This window comes from Jaculus jaculus, chromosome 3 (assembly GCF_020740685.1).
Source record: "Jaculus jaculus isolate mJacJac1 chromosome 3, mJacJac1.mat.Y.cur, whole genome shotgun sequence".
Classification (NCBI taxonomy): domain Eukaryota; kingdom Metazoa; phylum Chordata; class Mammalia; order Rodentia; family Dipodidae; genus Jaculus; species Jaculus jaculus.
The window spans coordinates 176,030,458-176,052,931 of record NC_059104.1 but is presented as its reverse complement, the minus strand read 5'-3'; the positions used below and the strand labels follow the sequence as shown (position 1 = coordinate 176,052,931).

Genomic DNA, 22,474 nt, shown 5'->3' with positions numbered 1-22,474 from the left:
TAGGTAGTTTAAAGTTTGTTCTTACTAATCTATTGAATTCTTCTATATTGTAGAACTGAAGCTTTGTTAGTTGTGCGTGTTGCAGATATCGTCTCATAATCTCTGTGTTCCCTTTTCATTCTCCCGATGGAGACTTTCAAGGAGCAGAAGTTTTAAATAGTATTTCTCTGTTTCTCCTGGCATGTAGTGCATCCTTGTGTTGCAGGATCGTGAAGACACTCTGGGTTTTCTTCTAAAGGCTGTATTGTTTTGCCTTTCAGCTTCAGATGTGCAGCTAGCCCTTTTAAATACTGCAGTGGCTGAAAAAGCTCCCTCACTTTCTTTTTGTGTTGGCTGTTTTTTAGTATTCTACAGCGTGAAAGAGAGACATTTCCATTCCTCACAGCTGGGCCTGAAACACAACAGGGCTTTGATATGACCGGTACAGTGCCTCAAGTGCATATTTTGTAAAACAAATGTTGGTCTTTGTGCTTTGATAGTACCAATTCATAAAATTTTAGTTAGAAAACAGTTTCTAAAAGGAATTTATTATTTTAACTTTTTATTGATAACTTTCATACATATAGAATAATTTATTATTGTAAAAGATCTTAGGGATGAAGGGAATTTTCTCTTCTGTTAATGAGGGTTAATTAATGCTAGGCACCCAGAATCTTAAATCTCTTTATGTGCTGTAGGGAGAGGCTGGGTGGTTCTGTATAAGCTGTAATTTAAAATTTTTACTTAATAGGTGCATGCCATTGTTTTTGAGATAGCTGTGTGGCATGCCTGGAGCTCTGTTCTGGTATCCATTCTATGAGGTGAGCATATTTTACCACATCCATGGTGTGGATTCTTGCTTAGAAAGCATATGAGATCTCCCAGGGTAGAGGGGAGGGCATTCTTATGTTTTGTTTTCAGGGCTAAAGATTGGGGGTGACTCCTTGGAAAGAAAGGAACTAATACTTGTTGAGTATCTCTTGTGTTCCTACAAATATGTCCCAAGTGCTTTACTTATGTTAAATCATAGTTGGTGGTGTAGGCCTGCTTGCTCAGCTGTACAGAAGGCTGCGGCAGGACGGTTGCAACTTCAAGGTCTGCCTGGGCTGCAGTCAGTCCAAGGCCAGCCAGGGTAACTTAGTGCGACCCTGTCTCTAAAAATAAAAAGAGATCTGAGCATATAGTTCAGCGGTAGCATGCTTGCTAAGCATATGTTTCATTTCGAGTAGTGGAAAAAAATTATGCAGGCCTCTCAATAGACCAGATAAGGTAGGTATGGTTATCTCCACTATACATACACACGAGGGAACAGATTTATAGAAGAGACACTTTTTTTTTTTTTTTTTGAGGTAGGGTCTTTGCTTTAGTCCATCTTGACCTAGAATTCACTATGTAGTCAAAGGCTGACTTCAAACTCACAGTGATTCTCCTACCTCTGCCTCTCTAGTGCTGGGATTAAAGGCGTATGCTACCATGCCCAGTTGAGAAACACTTTTTTCTTTTTAAGTTAAAAAAAATATTTAGGGCTGGAGAGATGGCTTAGCAGTTAAGTGCTTGCCTGTGAAGCCTAAGGACCCCGGTTCGAGGCTCGATTCCCCAGGACCCACGTTAGCCAGATGCACAAGGGGGTGCACGCATTTGGAGTTAGTTTGCAGTGGCTGGAAGTCCTGATGTGCCCATTCTCTCTCTCTGCCTCTTTCTCTCTCTGTCCGTCGCTCTCAAATAAAAGCAAACAAACAAACAAAAAAATCCAAAGGGAGAAAAAAAGTTTAGAAAAAAAATTTAAAAAACTAGCCGGGCGTGGTCGTGCACTTCTTTAATCCCAGCACTTGGAAGGCAGAGGTAGGAGGATCACCATGAGTTCGAGGCCACCCTGAGACTACATAGTGAATTCCAGGTCATCCTGAGCTAGAGTGAGACCCTACCTTGAAAAAAATCCCCCAAAATATATATTTATTATTGAGAGGGAAGGGGAGAGCATGCCAGGGTCTTTAGCCACTGCAAACAAATTGCATGCATATGTACTACCTTGTGCATCTGGCTTATGTGGGTCATAGGGAATTGGACCTGGGATCCTTTGGCTTTGTAAGCAAGTGTCTCAACCACTAAGCCATCTCTCCAGCCTGAGAGACACTTAAAAAAATATTTTTGTCTGTGAAGCCTAAGGACCCCCATTCAAGTCTTGATTCTCCAGGACCCATGTTAGCCAGATGTACAAGGGGGCGCACATGTCTGGAGTTTGTTTGCAGTGGCTGGAGGCCCTGGCGTGCCCATTCTCTCTATCTGCTTCTTTCTCTCTGTTTGTCGCTCTCAAATAAATAAATAAAAATAAAACAAAAAATTAATTAGTTAAAAAATATTTTGTTGTGTGTGGTGGCACACTCCTTTAGTCCTAGCACTTGGTAGGCAGAGGACGGAGGATCGCCATGAATTTGAGGCCACCCTGAGACTACATATTTAATTCCAGATCATTCTGGGCCAGAGTGAGACCCTACCTCTAAAAACAAAACAACAACAACTATATATATACAACTATATGTGTAGATGAAAGAGAATGAATATGGGTGTACCAGGGCCTCTGATGCAGACAAATTCCAGATGTGTGCACCACTTTGTGCATTTGGCTTTCTATGGGTGCTAGGGAATCGAACCCAGACCAGTAGGCTTTGCAAGCTAGCACCTTTAACTCCTGAGTCATCTCCCAGCCCTGACAAATACACCATGTTTTGTATAATAGCCTTTCTCATTATTTGAACTTCAGTACTTAGAAGGGAGAGTTCCTCAGCTGTGTCATTTAAAGCCTTTTGGGTTTTTATGTCATATGATATCTTTTTAAAATTATTTATTTATTTATTTATTTGAGAAAGACGGGGAGAGAGAGAGAGAGAGAGAGAGAGAGAGAGAGAGAGAGAGAGGGAGGGAGGGGTAATGGGCATACCAGGGCACCAGCCACTGCAAATGAATTCCAGATGCATGTGCCATCTTGTGCATCTGGCTAATGTGGATCCTGGGGAATAGAACCTAGGTTCTTTGGCTTTGCAGGCAAGTGTCTTAACCATTAAGCCATCTCTCCAGCCTGGCATCTTTTGTTTAAATATTTTAACTATTTATTTTATTTAGTTGAGAGATAGAAAGAGGGAGGAAGAGAGAGAGGGAGAAAATGGGTGTACCAGCGCCTTTAGCCTCTGTAAATGAACTCCACATGTGTGCGCCACCTTGTGCATCTGACTTACGTGGGTCATGAGGAATCAAACCTGGGTCCTTTGGCTTTGCAGGCAAATGCCTTAACCACTAAGCCGCCTTAACCGCTAAGCCACCACACCTGGCTTGTTATCTGTTTTTTTTGAAAAAGGGTCTCTCAATTGCTTGGAGCTCGCAATTAGTCTAGACTGTCTGGACAGCTCCAGGCATCCTCCTGTCTTGACTCCCCAGTGCTGGGATTACAAGCATGCGCCTCCATGTCTAGCTTTTGGGGATTTAACTCAGGTCCTCATGATTGCATGGCAAGTATTTTACTGGCTGAGCCATTTCCCACCGGTCCCCACACTCCCAGAGTATCTTTTTTAGGATTTCAGTGTAGCCCAGGTTGACCTGGAATTCACTATATAATCTGAGAGTGGCCTTGAACTCAATGGCAATCCTGTCTGTGCTTCCCGAGTGCTGGGATTAAAGGCATGCATCACCATGCCCGGCCAGAGTACTTATTTTTATGGCTTGGGTTTATTTACGGAGGTGTAATGTGTGATCATGATATGAAGCTTTCCATAGATACTGGTGTGTTGATATTTTCTTTTCTTTCTCTTTGGGGCCTGGGAATGGAACCCAAGTCCTTATGCATGCTAGGTCAGCACCTCTCCACTTAGTTATATCTCCAGCCTTTTTTTCTTTCTCTGAGGTGGCAGAAGGTTGTGCATTTCCAGGACTTATTTTTGGTCATGTTGGAATTCAGAACTGGAGCTTTATAAGCTCATGCTAATGATGGGTTTAGCTAATCTGGCTTTTGCTGCTACGATAAGAACTGTGTTAGAAATAGTGTCTCAGCTTTCTCTACAGTTTCATTGACTTGTTTCGAAGGACCTAAAAAATTTTAAATTGTGCTCAATAATTTTTCAAGAAGTGTATTTTATGCTAGACAATGTTTAAATATGAATTCCAAATAACTACCCTTGAGAGCAGACATGGTGGCACACACTTATTGTTGCAGTATGTGGGAGGTAGAGGTAGAGAGGATCAAGAATTCAAGGTTATACTTGGCTACATTGTGTGTTTAAAACCATCCTAGCTACATGAGACCTAAAACAACAAGAATATCAACCAAACAACAACAAAAAAAATCCATACACATTTGAAAGAAGTAAATCAAGACTTTAACCCTGGAAGTTTTGTCTTTCTGTCTTTTCTGTCCATTGTCAGGATAAGTTATCTATAGCTTGGAAAGAACTAAATTGGTAAGGCATTAGGCATTTATCAGAGGCAGTTAATTGCTGTGAGTGAATTAAAGTCTGACCTTAGAATTCCAGTTTTGGGATGAGATCAGTCACTGTCAGTAACCTTTAAGGAGTCATAGAATTACCGCACAAAAAAAGAGACATATTTCAAGACTGGGAAGAAAGGAAGAGCTTGATTATTTTCAAGTCAAAATGTAGGGGTGGGCATGGTGGTACATACCTTAAATCCAGCACTTGGGAGGCAGAAATAGGAGGATCACCCTGAGTTCATGGTCACCCTGGGACTACATAGTGAATGCCACTTAAGCCTGAGCTAGAATGAGACCCTACGTTGAAAAACAAAACAAAGCAAAACAAAATTAGAATGAGGGCTGCAGAGATTGCTTAGTGGTTAAGGCACTTGCCTGTAAAGCCTAACAACCTGGGATTGATTCCCTGTACTCAAATAAAGTCAGATTCAGAGGGTGACACATGCATCTGGAGTGCATTTGCAGTGGTTGGAGGTCCTGGTGTACTCATTCTCTCTCTCTGTTTTTATCTCTCTCTTCTGTGGCTCTAACTAAATAATTTTGGGAGGGGGTTTTCGAGGTAGGGTCTTGCTCTAGCCCAGGTTGACTTGTAATCCACTGTATTCTCAGGGTGGTCTCAAACTCACAGTGATCCTCCTACTCTGCCTCCCAAGTGCTAGGATTAAAGATGTACACCATCATACCTGGCTAAATAAGTAAATTTTTTTTTTAAAAAAGAAGAAAATTTAGAGGCTGGAGAGATGGCTTAGGGGTTACAAAGCTGAAGGACCTAGGTTCTATTCCCCAGGACCCATGTAAGCCAGATGCACAAGGTGGCACAAGCGTTTGGCATTTGTTTGCAGTGGCTGGAGGCCCTGGCACGCCCATTCTCTCTCTGTATGTCTCCCTCCCCCTCTCTCTCCCTCTTAAATAAATAAGTTAAAAAATTAGAATGAATCCTTTCTCTTTCTGTTTAACTTGGGCCCTATAAAATGTCTCCTGCAAAGCCAGATGGTGAGAAAAAGGGCCATTCTGCCATCAGTGAGGTGAACCAGAACGCACACACACTGTCATCAGGTATCTGTGGAGTGGGCTTCAGGTGTGCCTTTTGGACACTCGGAGATGAGGAATTTGATGTGAAGGACTAGGGGACTCCACGCACACGTGTTAAGGTCCACCTCAACAAAACTGGGCTGGAGAAACAAGGACATACACATACGTCAGTGTGCTGTTGTCCAGACAGCCAAATAAGGATGACAGTTCATCAGTGAGATATGCCTTTGTTTACCTGTATGCCCAGTATCACTTTGAAAAACTGTCAGTGGGAAGTTGGGCATGGAGGCACATACCTGCAGTCCTATTATGTAGAGGCAGGAAGATCATCACTAAGTAGTTCAAAACCAGCCTTAGCTACATAGCAAATTCTAGGCCAGCCTAGAGTACAAAAAAAAAAAAACAAAATCTGGAGCCAGGCATGGTGGTGCACACCATTAATTCCAGCATTTGGCAGGCAGTGGTAGGAGGATTGCTGTGAGTTTCAGGCCACCCTGAGATGACATCATGAATTGCAGGTCAGTCTTGGCTAGAGTGAGACCCCACCTTGAAAAACCAGAAAAAACAAAACAAAACAAAAACAAATCTGTTAGTGGGAAAATCATTTTCATTATATGCATACACATGTGTGTCTCCAAAAGTGAGACTTGGGCTGGAGAGATGGCTTAGTGGTTAAGGTGCTTGCCTGCAAAGCCTAAGGACCCAGATGCAGTTCCCCAGGACCCATGTAAGCCAGATGTACAAAGTGGCACATGGAGTTTGTTTGCAGTGGCTGGAGGCCCTGGAGCAACCATTCTTTCTCTGTTTACCTCTCTGTTTCTCTCTGTTAAATATACAAATAAATAAGTAAATAAAATATTTTTAAAAAACATGACACTTGAGACAATTGATGCTTGTTTGTATAGCACCCTGAGCTACAGAGAGGACTTGGCTTTAGGGTTCTGGTGAACAGGGGAAACGAGGTAGAAGGGGAGGAAAGAAGACATGAATAAATGTAGTTTTGTTACACAGAGTGTCTCTGAAGTAGTTTATCTGTAGCAGCCTTTTTCCTAATACAGACCATTTTGCTAATGAAGATTTCCCATGTAGAATAAATTCCTTTTACATAAAAGCAGATTTCCAGAGCTCTTTTCTTATATCTGAAGTATCTCCAAATAGCCAGCTAGAAATGTGTCAAACAATGTTTTGGGGTGGTAAATAGAGTTTCCTAAGGTCATATTGTCTTGAACCTCAACACACTTTAATAGTACTAAATTAGTTAAGTTGTTGTAGTGTAGAAATAATGAATTAATTTAATATTTTCAATCCTAGATTAAAAAATCTCTTTACTAGATCAAGAGAAACGCAGTTATGTAGATTGAGCTGGGCATGGTGTGCATGCCTATAAATCTTAGCACTTAGGCCACTGAAGCAGGAGGATTACCAGTTTGACTCCAGTCTGTCCTATATAGTAAGACCCTATAAAAAATGATTATTGTGCTATGGAGATGGCTTAATGGTTAAGGCACTTGCCTGTAAAGCTTAAGGACCCACGTCTGACTCTCTAGAACCCACGTAAGCCAGGTGCACAAGGTCATACATGCACACAAGGTGGTGCACGTGTCTGAGGTTTGATTGCAGTGGCCAGAGGCCCTGGTGCACCAATTCTCTTTCTGTCATAAGATGAATTTTAAAATGATCATTAGGAGCCGGGTGTGGTGGTGCACGCCTTTAATCCCAGTACTTGGGAGGTAGAGGTAGGAGGATTACTATGAGTTTGAGGCCACCCTGAGACTACATAGTGAATTCCAGGTCAGCCTGAGCTAGAGTAAGACCCTACCTTGAAAAAAAAAAATTATAAAATGATCACTAATTTTGCATGGATATGCATGCATGGTGTGCATATGTGTATGCATGTTTGTATATGTGTGGGCGTGTATGTGAGTGTATGCCTGTGGAAGCCAGAAATTGACATCTGGTATCTTTTCAATTGCTCACTTTTTTTATTTTTTCTAGATAGAGCTTCACTCTAGACCAGGCTGACGGGGAATTATTCACTATGTAGTCTTAAGGTGGCCTTGAACTCATGGTTATCCTCTTACCTCTGCCTCCTGAGTGCTGGGATTAAAGCCATGTACCACCATGCCTGGCACCCTCATTTTTTAATTTTTTAATTTTTTAGTTTTTCAAGGTAGGGTTTCACTCTAGCCCAGGCTGACCTGGAATTCATTATGTAGTCTCAGGATGGCCTCGAGTTTATGGTGATCCTCCTTATCTCTACCACCTGATTGCTAGAATGAAAGGTGTTCACCACCACACCCATCTCCCTCCTCATTTTTGAGACAAGGTTTTACTAAATTCCCAGTTCTCAGATTCAGCTAGGTTAGCTAGCCACCAGGCCCAAGATCCTCTTGTCTTCACCTCCCTAGCACTGTGTCTACGGACACACACCACCACAACTGCCTTTTACATGGTGCTTGCGGACCTGAACTGAGGTTCCACTGAGCTATCTTTCCCAGTCCAGGGTGCGTGCATGCGTGTGTGCATTTGGAGACAGGGTCTTGCCAGGTAGACCTCAAACTCATATCACCATTCCAAACTTTTGGGTTGTATTCTTTTTTTTTAATTTAATTTAATTTTAAAATATTTTATTTAGTTTTTTTTTGCAAGCACAGAGAGGAGGCAGGGAGGAGAATGGGTGAGCCAGGGCCTCCTGACACTGCAAACAAACTCCAAGATGCATGTGCCACTTTGTGCATCTGGCTTTATGTGAGTACTGGGGAATACAATCTGGGCCTTCGGGGTTTGCAAGCAAGTGCCTTTAATTGCTGAGCCATCTCTCCAACTCTACCTCTAGCCCAAGGCTGACCTGGAATTTACTATGTAGTCTTAGGGTGGCATCAAACTCATGGCAGTCCTCCTTCCTCTGCCTCCTGAGTGTTGGGATTAAAAGCGTGTGCCACCATACCTGGCTACGTAATTTTTTAAAAAAATTTATTGATGGGCTGGAAAGATGGCTTGGTGGTTAAGCACTTGCCTGTGAAGCCTAAGGACCCTGTTTCGAGGCTTGATTCCCCAGGACCCATGTTAGCCAGATGCACAAGGGGGCGCATGCATCTGGAGTTCGTTTGCAGTGGCTGGAGGCCCTGGCATGCCCATTCTCTCTCTCTGTCACTCTCAAATAAATAAATAAAAATGTATTAAAAAAACTTTAAAAAATTTTTATTGAAACTTTTCATAAATATACAAAATGTATTTTGATCAAAATCCTCTCCCTTTTTTTTTTTTTTCTTGAATTCACTATGTAGTCTCAGGGTAGCTTTGAACTCACGGCAATCCTCCTACTTCTGCCTCCTGAGTACTGGGATCAAAGGTGTTGTACCACCATGCGTGGCCCTAGATTGTGTTCTTGAGCTTGAGTGTCACATATTGACAGGGTCTGGATTCTGTTTTCTTCTTCCAAAGAGCATTTCTTTTTGTTGGTTTCTTAACTTGGCTGCTTGGTACCTGCACTGTGTATGTGTGGCTCTGAGATATAGGGGTAGGCCAAAAACGTAGGCAGGGTTTATATACAGATTTTTGGGTTCTCCTTCCCTTGCTGTGGGGTCTCTTAAAATTTCCCTCTAGTTAAACTGGAGGACTGTGGCCTTCCTTGTCTGAGCTTTAGCCACTTTTCATGGCAGACTGGGACTTGTTTGGCTAGAAGCCATAAAAAGGGAAATTTACCCAGAGCCATTATCTTCTTTGAAGTGTTGGCCCTTTTTCCTCTGTTAAAATCTGCCTGCTTTTTGTTCTATGGTACTTCAAGTAGTTGGTTTTTAAAAAATATTTTGTCAAGTTCCGTGGTGTTTGCAGGAAAATTGATGTGGTAGGAGCTGCTCTGGCATTCTGACTAGAAGTAGAGCTTTACCAACGTAGTTTTACTTGTGTTAACTTTTTCTATCTCCCTCCCTCTCTCCCTCTCTCCCTCTCTCCCTCTCTCTCCCTCTCTCCCTCCCTCCCTCTCTCCCTCTCTCTCTCTCTCTCTCTCTCTCTCTCTCTCGCTCTCTCTCTCTCTCCCCCCCTCTCTCTGTGTGTCTGCCTTCTCTCTCTCTGTCTTCCTCTCTCTCTCTCTCTCTCTCTCTAAGGCACAGCCTCATGTAGTCCAGGCTGATTTCAAATTTGTTATGGAGCCAAAAACAGCCTAATTCTCCTACCTTTGCCTCCCAAGTGCTGGTTACAAGCATTCGTCACCATATCAACTTCAATGTAGGCTTCTAGTGACAGGAAAGGAGACAATAACGTTGCCCTAATGTGGGTCACTGCTGACCTGGAAAGCAGGTACGCGGTAGTGCATGTGGTTATGCTGCCCACGTAGGTTAATCTGTCATAGTCAAGTGTTGCCTACCCAAAATGGGAGGGATGCTTTCTGACTTTCATGAATTGTGGGCCCTTTGAGAATCTGATGAGAACTGTGGTTCTCTTCTCAGAAAACTAGTCATATTGCCATGAAATATTTTGGTAAAATCATTTCAGAAAATTCACGGGTTCCTTTGAAACTTTCCAGCATCAGCCCCTCATTTAGGGCTGTTCAGATCAATGTGATATACACACTAGTAGCAGTGCAAATGCTAGTTTTTTTAAAAAAATTTAAATTAAAAAATTTACTTATTTGAGAGAGTGAGAGAGAAAGCGGCAGAGAGAGAGGGAGAAAGCAAGTGAGCGAGCGAGAGCGGGAAAATGAGAACGGCACACCAGGGCTCCAGCCACTGCAGACGAACTCCAGACGCGTGCGCCAGCTTGTGCATCTGGTTTATGTGGGTCCTTTGGCTTTTTAGGCAAATGCCTCAACCTCTAAGCCATCTTTCCAGCCCGCTAGTTTGTTTTTGATGTGGCAAAAGCTGAACAGAGTGGGCCAGAGTAAGACCCTACCTTGGAAAAAAAAAAAAAAAAAGCTGAATAGGTACACGAAGAACCCACTGGAAGTCCCAAGGCATGCAGGTTTTAAAAAATACCTGTCATGATCCGGGTGTGGTGGCACATGCTTTTAATCCCAGCACTCAGGAGGCAGGGCTAGGAGGATCTCCGAGAGTTCAAGGCCACCTGAGACTACATAGTGAATTCCAGGTCAGTCTGGGCTCGGTGAGACCCTACCTTGAAAAGCCCCCCCTCCAAAAAAAATAAATAAAAAATAAAAGTTATGGTTTCTCCAAACCGTATTTTCCTAGAGGCAGGTTTATAATACAACAGGACACTTAACACTGGGACATCATATTCCTGTTTCTGAAGGGCTGCATAATTGAGGGATTAAGGGACCTGTACCACGCGTTTCAGGAAGTAGATCTGTGTAGGTGTTTCTGAAGCATTGTATCCTTAGGGCTTCTAATTTTTCATGGAGTGGCAGATGCGGATGCGTTTTCTTCCCAGGACCCTGGTCTCTTGTTATCTCCTCCCCCCCTTGCACTGGTAGCAGTGTGTGTGCTCCTGCTGCTCGCCCAGTCTGGCTCACTGGCTTCACCTGAGAGAGCTCACTACTAGCACCTGGCTCTTCCCAAGACTTGCTTCCCTTGTTGAAAGAAGGGCAAGAGGTGGAGAGGTGGCGGAGAGGACAGAGGCACATGAGGGCCACCTCTTCCTGGGAGTCATGACCTCTCACTCTTCACTCACACTGCATCAGCCCTGGTTCCATTCATGAGTCCATTGGCAGCTGGGGCCCTCCTGGTCCTTAATCCTTCCTCAGAATGCTCATTACGTCATAGGGCACCTCATAGCCACCTTAGGACAGTGTCGATTTCTCCAGAAGCTTTCACAGAAGATGGTGACAGCCATCCTGCTGCCTGTGTGTGCTCAGCCATTGGGTTTTATTGAGGGGATTCTTCTAGGTGAGTGAGGAAGAAATGATTAACATCCAACAGTGAAGAAACAGGGGAGCAAGAAATAGTTATCTTCTCTCAGAACTGAAGGCAGCTTAAAAATACATGGTGAGAATCCCAGCCTGCAGCCAGGATCGGCATGTCAGCTGCTTGCTGGATTACTTCATGCTCTAGTGCAGGCCGGCCATGGGCAGTTCTCAGCAGGTGCGCTGAAAGCAGAGGCCGGCTCGACATGAGCGCTGCGCCTTTGATGTAGCTCCTGCCAGCTGCCTGCTGATTTTGCCAGTCTTCCTGAATGAAGATTACCAAATATATTTTGTGAGATTAAATGTTCTAAGAAAGAATGATTCAGGAGAATCGATTTGGAAGAAGAGATTGGGAGGAAATGAAATTGTGGTTTTACTAAAGGAAAGAAGGTTGTGTTTTGTCAGAAGTTGAAAATTATGAATAAGTAAGCTGCTGCTTCTGAGGGTAGATATAAATTCTGAGTAAAGAAGGGAGAGGTTTTTGTTTTTATTTTTTAATTATTTTTTGAGAGAGAGAGAGAAGCAGAGAGAGAGGCAGAATGGATGCGGCCAGGGCCTTTTAGCTACGGTGAACGAACTCCAGATGTGTGTGCCCCTTGTGCGCATGTGTGGCGTTGCTTGTTTGCGTCACTTTGCACCTGGCTACATGGCGCCTTAACCGTTTCTCCAGCCCCAGGGGAGAGGTTTTAATAAAAGCAGTAGCTTTAACTTCACCTATTGTTTTTTTTTTGGAACAAATGCCTTAGGATTGCTATAAACTCTTATTATTTTTTGTTTATTATTAATTTTTCAAGGTGGGGTCTCTAGAGCAGGCTGGTCTGGCACTCATTCTGTAGTCCCAGGCTGGCCTTGAACTCACAGTAATCTACCTACCTCTGCCTTCCAAGTGCTGGGATTAAAGGCATGTGCTAACATGCCTTGCTAAAATCTTCATTTTAAAAAGAAACCTATGAGGTGCCTCTGAGATGATTTGGGGTGAGGAGCCTTCTGACTTTGGGTCCATCTCATCCTGTAATGATATACAGCACATCTCAACCTCTTAGAGTTCTAAACCACCTCAGAAATACTGAAATTCTGTTGGAACAGAATTCTGTCAGTGAGTGCATACAAAAAGATCCTGTGCAGTTGTGCCCTCATGGTTAGACCGTGTGGCTGAACACGAGCCTTCCAGAGAAAAGGTTCCTTGTGAATAGTTACTTGTGTTTCTCTTTTTTTTCTTTACTTCTTTTTTTCTTCTTTTTTCGAGGCACTCTGGCCCAGGCTGACCTGGAATTCACTATGGCGTCTCAGGGTGGCCTTGAACTCATGGTGATCCTCCTACCTCTGCCTCCTGAGTGCTGGGTTTAAAGGTGTGCACCACCATGCCCGACTTGTGTGTTTTTCTTTTCTTGTACGCTTGACTGTAAGATTCTTGGCTGTAGGTGCTTTTTATCTCTAACTCCCATAGTACCACTGTCTCCTATATAAAAACATGGTTACTCTGTCAATTCCTTTTTTTTGTTTATTTTTATTTATTTATTTCGAGAGTGACAGAGAGAGAGAGAGAGAGAGAGAGGGAGGGAGGGAGGGAGGGAGGGAGGGAGGGAGGGAATGGGTGCGCCAGGGCCTCCAGCCACTGCAAATGTACTCCAGACGCGTGCACCCCCTTGTGCATCTGGCTAACGTGGGTCCTGGGGAATCAGGCCTTGAACTGGGGTTCTTAGGCTTTACAGGCAAGTGCTTAACCACTAAGCAATCTCTCCAGCCCTACTCTGTAAATTCTTAAGTGTAGAATTACTCTTTTTTTTTTGGTTTTTCGAGGTAGGGTTTTGCTCTAGCCCAGGCTGACCTGAAATTCACTATGTAGTCTCAAAGTCGCTTCAAACTCTCTGCAATCCTCCTACCTCTGCCTACCGAGTGCTGGGATTAAAGGCGTGCACTGCCATGCCCGGCTTCCCACTGAAATACTTTTGACCATGTTTACTGTATGTTTTTTCCATGACACCTACCAAATTTATTTCTTTGAGCTGTTTAGGTGCATTTAATTTGCCCCTACTCTATTGATACCTAGGACCCACATGAGCCAGATGCACAAAGTGATGCATACATCTGGAATTTGCTTGCAGTGGCAGGAAGTCCTGGTGCACTCATACTCTGTCTCTCTCAGAAATAAATAAATGTATCAAAGAAAATAAATATGTAGCTGAGGATGACCTTGACCCACTGATCCCCCTGTTTCCTCCCAAGGGTTGAGATTACAGCTGGGCATGGTGGCATTTGCCTATAATTCTGGTACAAGGCAGGATTATCAGGAACTCAAGGCTAGCCTCAGTGACATAGCTAGTTCAAAGCCAGCCTGGGGTACATGAGACCCTGTTTCAGAAAACCAACAATTATCAAACCAAGCCAAATATTCAGATTATAGGAGTGTGCCAGCACCCCAGTCTGTAATTTTGTGTCTTTATTTTAACTTAGGGATTTCAAACTATGAACTGTGTCTAAATGTAGGTCTGCAGTCAACTTGGGGGAGGTGGGTATTTTGAGGCAAAGTCTCTGTGTAGTCCAGGCTGATTTGAGCATGAGGCAGTCAGCTTTCTGAGTGCTGCTGTTACTGGCATGAACCACCACACCTGGCTTTGCAATCATTATATTTTGTTTTAATGATACAGAATAGAAAATAGGAAATAACAACACATATAGTAAGGGTAAGTATCTTTTTTTTTTTTTTGAGGTAGGGTCTCACTGTAGCTCAGGATGACCTGAAATTCACTATGTAGTCTCAGGGTGGCCTTGAACTCATGGCAATCCTCCTACCTCTGCCTCCTGAGTGCTGGGATTAAAGGCGTGTGCCACCAAGCCCGGTTTGTAAGTATCGTTCTGTATAACGTTTATTTTGGGTAAATAAGATATACACCTGGATATATGTGTTCATTTCTTTGTGATGTAAAATTTATTTTGTACCAAAGTCATGGTCAAAAAGTTTGAATACCACTGCTTTATTGTAATACTCTGTTATTTCATTTACCATATAGCATTATGCCAGTACATTCAGGCTTCTAAAGCCAGGGATGGTGCCAGCACTTTCATTTCAAGTACGACTGAAGGTAAAAATACAACACAACTGAGAACACCCAAAGCTTCCTGGCGATTCTTACACGCGTCTCTCCAGTGGCATTTTGTGCCCTTTGACCTCCTAACCTCTAGTTCCTTTTCTGACAAGTAGATTTTGCAGATTTGTGTGTCTAGGCCGTGGGCTCTTTGGTTCTTTTTTTCCTCCTTACTTTTTTCAGTATCTTCTCATGCTTTTAGGAGGAGAAGGAAGTTTCCCTTCTTCAGAATTCAGATGTTTCTGAACTGACAATATAGCCCATTAGGTATACCCTGAAGTCTTTCTTAATGTTCTTTTATCTTTTAGTGTCTTGTATATTTTTGTTATCACAGAAATGTATAGTTTATTCTAAATTTAAAATGTTATACTTCTGTGATGTTTAGTAGTTGACATTGGGCAAATTAAATGTGATTTTTCAGGAGGAAAAGATGGCTAGTCCTGCTGGGCGTTGTGGCGCACGCCTTTAATCCCAGCACTTGAGAGGCAGAGGTAGGAGGATCACCATGAGTTCGAGGCCACTCCGAGACTACATAGTGAATTTCAAGTCAGCCTGTGCCTAGAGTGAGACCCTACCTCGAGAAGAAAAGAAAAGATGGCTAGTCCAGTATCATTCCTTGTGTTTTTGTTCCCTCTTCCAAAAAAAAAAAAAAAAAATTAACCATCAAGTTTATAATAATTTCAATTCAGAGAGAGGCTAAGATAGGCAGCAGTGTCTCCTATTAACCGTGCTACACTTTTTCAGCTTCTTTACTGACATAATAACTTTTAAAGCTTCTCCTACTCTTAAATGGTTGGCATACTAACTCTCTTGCCTTTATTTCTGTACCTTGCTGGACTACTAAGCTCTGATATTCATGACTGTGATTTAAAGGGACTTTGTGGAGATGATTTACTTCATTGTTTTTCTTACAGGAGAAAATTTTGAGCAGACACCATTGAGACGAACATTCAAGTCTAAGGTCCTTGCCCGATATCCTGAGAATGTAGAATGGAATCCCTTTGATCAAGATGCAGTGGGAATGGTTAGTATCTATTAGCTCTGAGTATGAGATTGTTTACAGGGTAATTTACAGTGTGGTTATGAGTTTAGGATGTGGTAGCGGTGCTTCACTAAGTACCAGTAATCTCCCTTCTTTTTTAAATATTTTATTTTTATTTATTTATTTGACCAAGAAAGAGGCGGGGAGAGAGAGAGAGAGAGAGAGACAGAGACAGACAGACAGACAGACAGACAGACAGACAGACAGACAGAATGGGTACACCAGGGCCTCCAGCCACTGCAAACAAACTCTAGATGCATGCGCCCCCTTGTGCATCTGGCTAACATGGGTCCTGAGAAATAGAACCTGGGTCTTTTGGCTTTGCAGACAAATGCCTTAACTGCTAAGCCATCCCTCTAATCCTTTTTTCTTTTCTTTCTTTTTTAACTTTATTTATCTGAAGGGGGGCCAGGTAGATAGACAGAGAATGGGTGCACCAGGGCCTTCAGCCACAGTAAATGAACTCCAAGTATATGTGGCACCTTGTGCATCTGGCTTACGTGGGCCCTGGAGAATTGAACCTAGGTCTTTTGGCTTTGCAGGTAAATGCTTTAACTGCTAAGCTATCTCTCCAGCCCCCTGTATTCTCTTTTTGAAGCACTGGGTATTAAAGCTAGAGGCAGGCAGCGCTGGGGTATACCCGAGGCCTCAGTACCAGTAATTCTTTTTTTTTTAAATATTTTATTTTTACTTATTTATATGACAGGGAAAGGAGGGAGGGAGGAAGAGAGAATGAGAATATGGGTGCACCAGAGCTACTGCAAATGAACTCCAGATGCTTGCACCCCCTTGAACATCTGGCTTACGTGGGTACTGGAGAATCAAACCTGGGTCCTTTGGCTTTACAGGCAAACATCTTAACTGCTAAGCCATCTCTCCAGCCCCTAAGTACCAGTAATTTTTGAAGAAGCATTGTGCATTGTAGTCAGTATGTAAGCATTTAGAATACATCAGATACACTGAAAGTCACATGCTTCTATCTTGCCAAAGATGTAGATTGAGTCAGTGAATTTATTTTGGAGTACTGAGCTATTGATTGATTATTGCATTGAGATCACATGGTGAGTGAAGCTTAAAGTAGTGTTCTTTTGTTCTGCATGGTATATATCTGAGCAATATGACAGAAATGGATCTTTTTGTATCATCATCATTCTGGATAGGATGGCTTGTAAATTAACCTTAATGAGTATTCACCTTGTTCTAGGTATTATGACAAGAATTTTACATAGATTAATGTAGGTCCTTGCATTAACCCATCCTATTAGCATTTCATTTGTACAGCCAGGTTCCTATAAAACTGGAAAATGGGGACTGATTGATTCAGGTCAGTTTGATTAACTGTCTGAGTTTCTTTATATAATGCATATGAGTTAATGTGAAACAAGGATGTCTTTATCCTGATTATGTCATCTCCTTGGTTTAGATGAGATGAGAACTTTCTTTGATGTGGGAAGAGGTTTTATTAATGACAGAATTTTGTGAGCTGGTAGAACCTGAAACTATTTACAAGTTTATTTTATTTTTAGCTATGAAGTTGCAGCTCTGTGGTTTTTGGATCTATTTCTTGCATCATCTCATAATGCGTGTCTTACTGTCACACCGTCTTGCTTGCCCCCCCCCCCCCACATTTTCCTGAATCCTCCAAGGTTTCTTTCACTTTCTATCTTTGTACATTTTTGTTCTGTCCCAGAAATGCCTTTATTTCCCTTGTTTACCTGATGAATTCTAGCATGACCTCATTTCTGAAGCTTTTTCTGATGTTCTCAGGCAGTGTTGTCAGGTGCTTTGCCTATACTTCCATGTGGCCCTAATGACTGAATTGTCATTAATTGTAATTTTTTTTTTTTTTTTTTTTTTGAGGTAGGGTCTCACTCTAGTCCAGGCTGACTTGGAATTCACTATGTAGTCTCAGAGTGGCCTCGAACTCATGGTGATCCTCCTACCTCTGCCTCCCGAGTGCTGAGATTAAAAGTGTGCACCATATTCATGTATGACTTCTGTGGTTTAAAAAACACAATAAAAGTTTCATTCAGTTAAAAAAAAAAAGTGTGCACCACCACACCCAGCTATTTTTTTTTAAGTTTTATTTTATTTATTTGAGAGAGAGAGAGAAAGAGAGGCAGATATATATAGAGAGAGAATGGGCGTGCCAGGGCCTCCAGCCACTGAAGATAAACTCCAGACGCATGTGCCACTTTGTACATCTGGCTTATGTGGGTACTGGAGAATCTCACCTGGGTCCTTAGGCTTTGCAGGCAAGTGCCTTAACTGCTAAGCCAGCCCTCCCTCCCTCCCTCCCTCCCTCCCTCCCTCCTTCCCTCCCTCCCTTCTGTCTTTCTTTTCCCTTTCCTTTCTCCTTCTCCTTCTTCCTTTCCTTTCCTTCCTCTTTCTCTGTTTCTCTCTCTTTCTTTCTTTTCTTGGGTTTTTTTTCCAGGTAGGGTCTCATTATAGTTCAGGCTGACCTGGAATTCACTCTGTAATCTCAGGGTGGCCTTGAACTCATGGCGATCCTCCCACCTCTGTCTCCCAAGTGCTGGGGTTAAAAGTGTATGTCACCTGACCTGATTTTGCTAAGCTATTTCTCCATCCTTGAATTGTCATTCTGTTTACTTATGTCTGCTGTGTTCTCATGGGAGAGGATTAGGGCAGAGATTCTAGTTAGCTAGATAGGTGTTCAAGTTATGTTCTCATTGTCTATTTTCTTGTTATTTTTTGCAGCTATGCATGCCCAAAGGGCTGGCATTCAAGACCCAGGCCGATCCCAGGGAGCCTCAGTTCCATGCCTTTATCATCACAAGGGAGGATGGCTCTCGGACATTTGGGTTTGCCCTCACATTTTATGAAGAAGTGACCAGCAAGCAGATCTGTAGCGCAATGCAGACCCTCTACCACATGCACAATGCAGAGTATGATGTCCTCCATGCTCCCCTTGCTGATGGCGCAGACCAGAGTGGCATGGAGGATGTTGAAGGCATTCCTGGGACCAAGCTGCAGCGCTTTAACTCCTATGACATTAGCCGGGACACACTGTACGTCTCCAAGTGCATCTGCCTCATCACGCCCATGTCTTTCATGAAGGCATGCCGGAATGTCCTGGAACAGCTCCACCAGGCAGTCACTTCACCTCAGCCCCCGCCTCTGCCCCTTGAGAGCTACATTTACAACGTACTCTATGAGGTGCCACTCCCTCCCCCTGGCCGGTCCTTGAAGTTTTCTGGGGTCTATGGGCCAATAATCTGCCAGAGACCAAGTACCAATGAGCTTCCTTTATTTGACTTTCCTGTCAGAGAGGTCTTTGAACTGCTTGGAGTGGAGAATGTGTTTCAGCTTTTTACCTGTGCCCTTCTGGAGTTTCAAATTCTGCTCTACTCACAGCGTAAGTCCATGTTTACTAGAGCTCTCTGCCTGTCTGCCTGCATAGGGCCTCCCTACTTCCCATATTCACACATAGTGGAGTGGACTCTACAGGTAGGTGGTGGATAGCAAATGGATGGTATATCTCTGACTGGCTGCTGTGGCCTTCTGGTAGGGACTGCTATTTGGAAAGGGGAGCCCTGTCTTCTGAAATCCCTTCTGATTGAAGTTGAAAAGAGGGGTGGGAGGTGATGGTCACCAGAAGGATGGTCCAATTCCATTCTATTGTTCTGCAGTTATGCTTCATGGAGCATATACTTTGTTTTTGAGGTAGGGTTTTACTCTAGCTCAGGCTGACCTGGAATCCACTATGGAGTCTCAGGGTGGCCTTGAACCCATGGCGATCCTCCTACCTCTTCCTCCTGTGCTGGGATTAAAGGCGTGTGCCACCTTACCCGGATCTATACTTTATATACTGAAACCATCCCCCCCCAAAAAAAATTCAAAAGGAAACATGCTTATTAAATGACCAGTCAGGTAACTTACAATTCATTCATTCAACACTTATTTATTGAGTGTGCATACTGTGTGCTAGGCCTTGATCAAAGGGCTGGCGGTAAGAGTGATGGATAAAAATAAAGAAAAATCCTTTCTATAGTAGAACTCATTTTATTGGGACAAGAGGAGTAATTAAAACCGTATGCAGGGGCTGGAGAGATGGCCTATTGGGTCCTTAGGCTTTGCAGGCAAGTGCCTTAGCTAAGCCATCTCTCCAGCCTCGACTTTTTTTTTTCTGAAGTAGGGTCTCACTCCAGCCTATGCTGACCTGGAATTGTCTGTGTAGTCTCAGACTGACCTTGAACTAATGGCGCTTCTCCTGCCTCTGCCTCCAGAGTGCTGAGATTAAAGGCATGCTCCACCACACCCAGCGGCTGGCAATATTTTTATTTATTTATTTGCAAGCAGTGTGAGAGAGAAGAGAGACAGAATGGGTTTGCCAGGGCCTTCAGCCACTGCAAACAAACTCCAGATGCGTGCACCCCCTTGTGCATCTGGCTGATGTGGGTCCTGGGGAATTGAGCCTTGAACCAGGATCCTTAGGTTTCACAGGCAAGCGCTTAACTGCTAAGCCATCTCTCTAGCCTAGACATTGATATTTAAAACATACATTTAAAAAAATTTATTTGAGAGAGAGAAAGAATGAGAGAGAAAGTATGAGCATGCCAGGACCTCTTACAGCTGTAAATGAATTCCAGACACATGCACTTCTTTGTATATCTGCGTTTATATGGGTACTGCGCAATTGAACCTGGGCCGGCAGGCTTTGCAAGCAAGTGCATTTAACTGCTGAGACATCTCTCCAGCCCTGCATTGACATTTTATTTATTTATTTTTGAGACAGGGGTGGAGAATGGGCATGCCAGGGCCTCTGGCCACTGCAAATGAACGCCAGATGCAGATGCCACCTCGTGCATTTAGTTTATGTGGGTTCTGGGGAATCAAACCTGGGTCCTTAGGCTTTGCAGGCAAGTGTCTTAACCACTAAGCCATCATCCAGCCTCCCTCCCTTTTTTTGGGGGGGGGTTTGAGTTAGGGTCTCACTCTAGTCTAGGCTGACCTGGAATTCACTATGTAGTCTCAGGGTGGCCTTAAACTCATGACGATCTTCCTACCTCTGCCTCCCAAATGCTGGGATTAAAGAAAGGCGTGCGCCACCACACCTGGCCTTTTTTTTTTTTTTTTAAAGTAGGGTCTTGCTCTAGTCCAGGCTGACCTAGGATTCACTGTGGTTTCAGGGTGGCCTTGAACTCACAGCAGTCCTTGTACCTCTGCCTCCCAAGTGCTGGGAGCACAGTCTGCTAAATTTATTAATGCAATGCCATTGTTTTTCTATGTGTAATTAGAAAGTAAGTTGTGAGGAGATTTTTTTTTTTTTGCATGTGTGTAGTATGTGATGTGTGGTGTGTGCATGTGTATATGCTGCTAGGTGCCCATTGCTTGCATCGTGGAACAAGGGGAGAACACCAGGGATGTCCCTTTCTCCATCACTTGTCCTGTTTTTTCTTGAGACAGGGTCTCTTACTGATTCTGGAGCTTGCTGTTTTTCATGAGTCCCAGTGATTTCCTGGTCTCTGCTCCCCATAGGAGTACGGATGGCCACACATGTGGCCACAACCGGCTGTTTACGTGGGTGCTGTGCAACTGTGCTTGGGTGGTCTCGAGCCCCCCTCAGACCCTCATGCTTGCATTGGAAGTGCACTTAACCACTGAGCCATCTTTCCTGTCTCTTGTACCTCTTGCTGACCTTGAGCCTTAGGTAGTCCTTCACCTTCAGACTCCCAAGTGCCAGAATTGCCGGTGTGAGCCACCACACCATGACACGACTTATATCCTGCTAAAGTAGACAGTCAATTCATTCCAATCATTTCTGGCGGGAAGGCAGTTTCCCTGCGGACTCAAACTTTCTTAGATGAAATCTGTGGATTTGAATGTTGACCACAGTGTTCTTGCCAAACACTAAGACCAAACAGTGTGGTTCCTGAGGTTTCCCTGTGTGACTTCTGGTGTAATGACTTTTGGTTAATGGCAGACTGCATACGGTGGTTCCATAAGATTTCATTACCAGGGGCTGGGACAACAGCGCAGTGGATAAAGTGCTTGCTGTGCATGTGTGAGGTACCTGAGTTTGGGTCCTGAGACCTCATGTAAAAGCTGGCAGCTGTGGCGGGCTTCTATAATTTCATTGGCCTACTACAAAATAGGAGAATTTCCTGGAAGCCAGCCTGGTGTATGCAGCATTGAACAACATGAACAAGAGACTGCCTCAAGATGAGGTGGATGGCCAGGGCTGACCCAGAAAGTGGGACACGTGTGAAATGGTGTGCACACAGAGGTGCCCCTCCCCCCCGCCAAGGTTGTGTCACCTGGTCGTAGCAGTCTTAGTTTGTGTACACTCTGAAAGTCCACTCTGAGTTGGGTGTGGTGGTACACACCATTAATCCCTGCATTCATGAAGCTGAAGCAGGAGAATTGCCATGAGTTCATAACTAGCCTGGGTGAGCTGGAGACCCTGCCTCAAAGAAAAAAAATGAATGTATATTCTGATGTTGCACAAATACAAAATTACCTAGTGACGATTTCCTCAGACCACATCCCCTCATTAACAGTCATGTGATTATACCGTATGGACTACAGACTTAGGTCTGTGGAGAAAGCAGCTTTGAACAAGTCAGGTTCCTTTCGTGGCTACTTTTTCTTGGATACAGTTTGATAAACAAACTTGAAAACAGAGTTTGGATGAATGGTGCAACTTGTCTGGTTTAGAACAGAACAAAGAAGCCGCCACCTTGGATAGTTGGGGCTTTAGAAGATGCTGCACTAAGGTTAAAGTGGAAAGATGGGTATGAGGGAATGACATCATTCTGATGCCAGAGCCTTGATGTTTTCCAGAGTAGAAGTATTTGTTTTTCAAGGTAGGGTCTTGCTCTAGCCCAGGCTCACCTGGAATTCACTATGTAGTCTCAGGGTGGCCTCGAACTCCTGGAGATCCTCCTACTTCTGCTTCCTGAGTGCTAGGATTAGAGGTGTGTGCCACCATGCCAGGCTAATTTAATTTTTTTTTTGGGGTAGAGTCTCACTCTAGTCCA

The 22,474-nt window shown here is 43.6% G+C and overlaps 1 protein-coding gene across 2 annotated transcripts in view; it reads left to right on the top strand.

Annotated features, from left to right (window-relative positions):
- Nucleotides 1-22,474, top strand: part of Dennd5a (DENN domain containing 5A) — a 100,333-nt gene that overhangs the window by 28,017 nt on the left and 49,842 nt on the right. Inside the window, exons 2-4 of one of the 2 annotated variants that reach the window (XM_045145202.1) lie at nucleotides 14,357-14,428; nucleotides 15,346-15,455; nucleotides 18,192-18,849. In XM_045145202.1, coding sequence (XP_045001137.1) covers nucleotides 14,357-14,428; nucleotides 15,346-15,455; nucleotides 18,192-18,849 — 840 coding nt within the window. The remainder of the gene's footprint in view (nucleotides 1-14,356; nucleotides 14,429-15,345; nucleotides 15,456-18,191; nucleotides 18,850-22,474) is intronic. The other variant, XM_045145203.1, reaches the window with a different exon arrangement.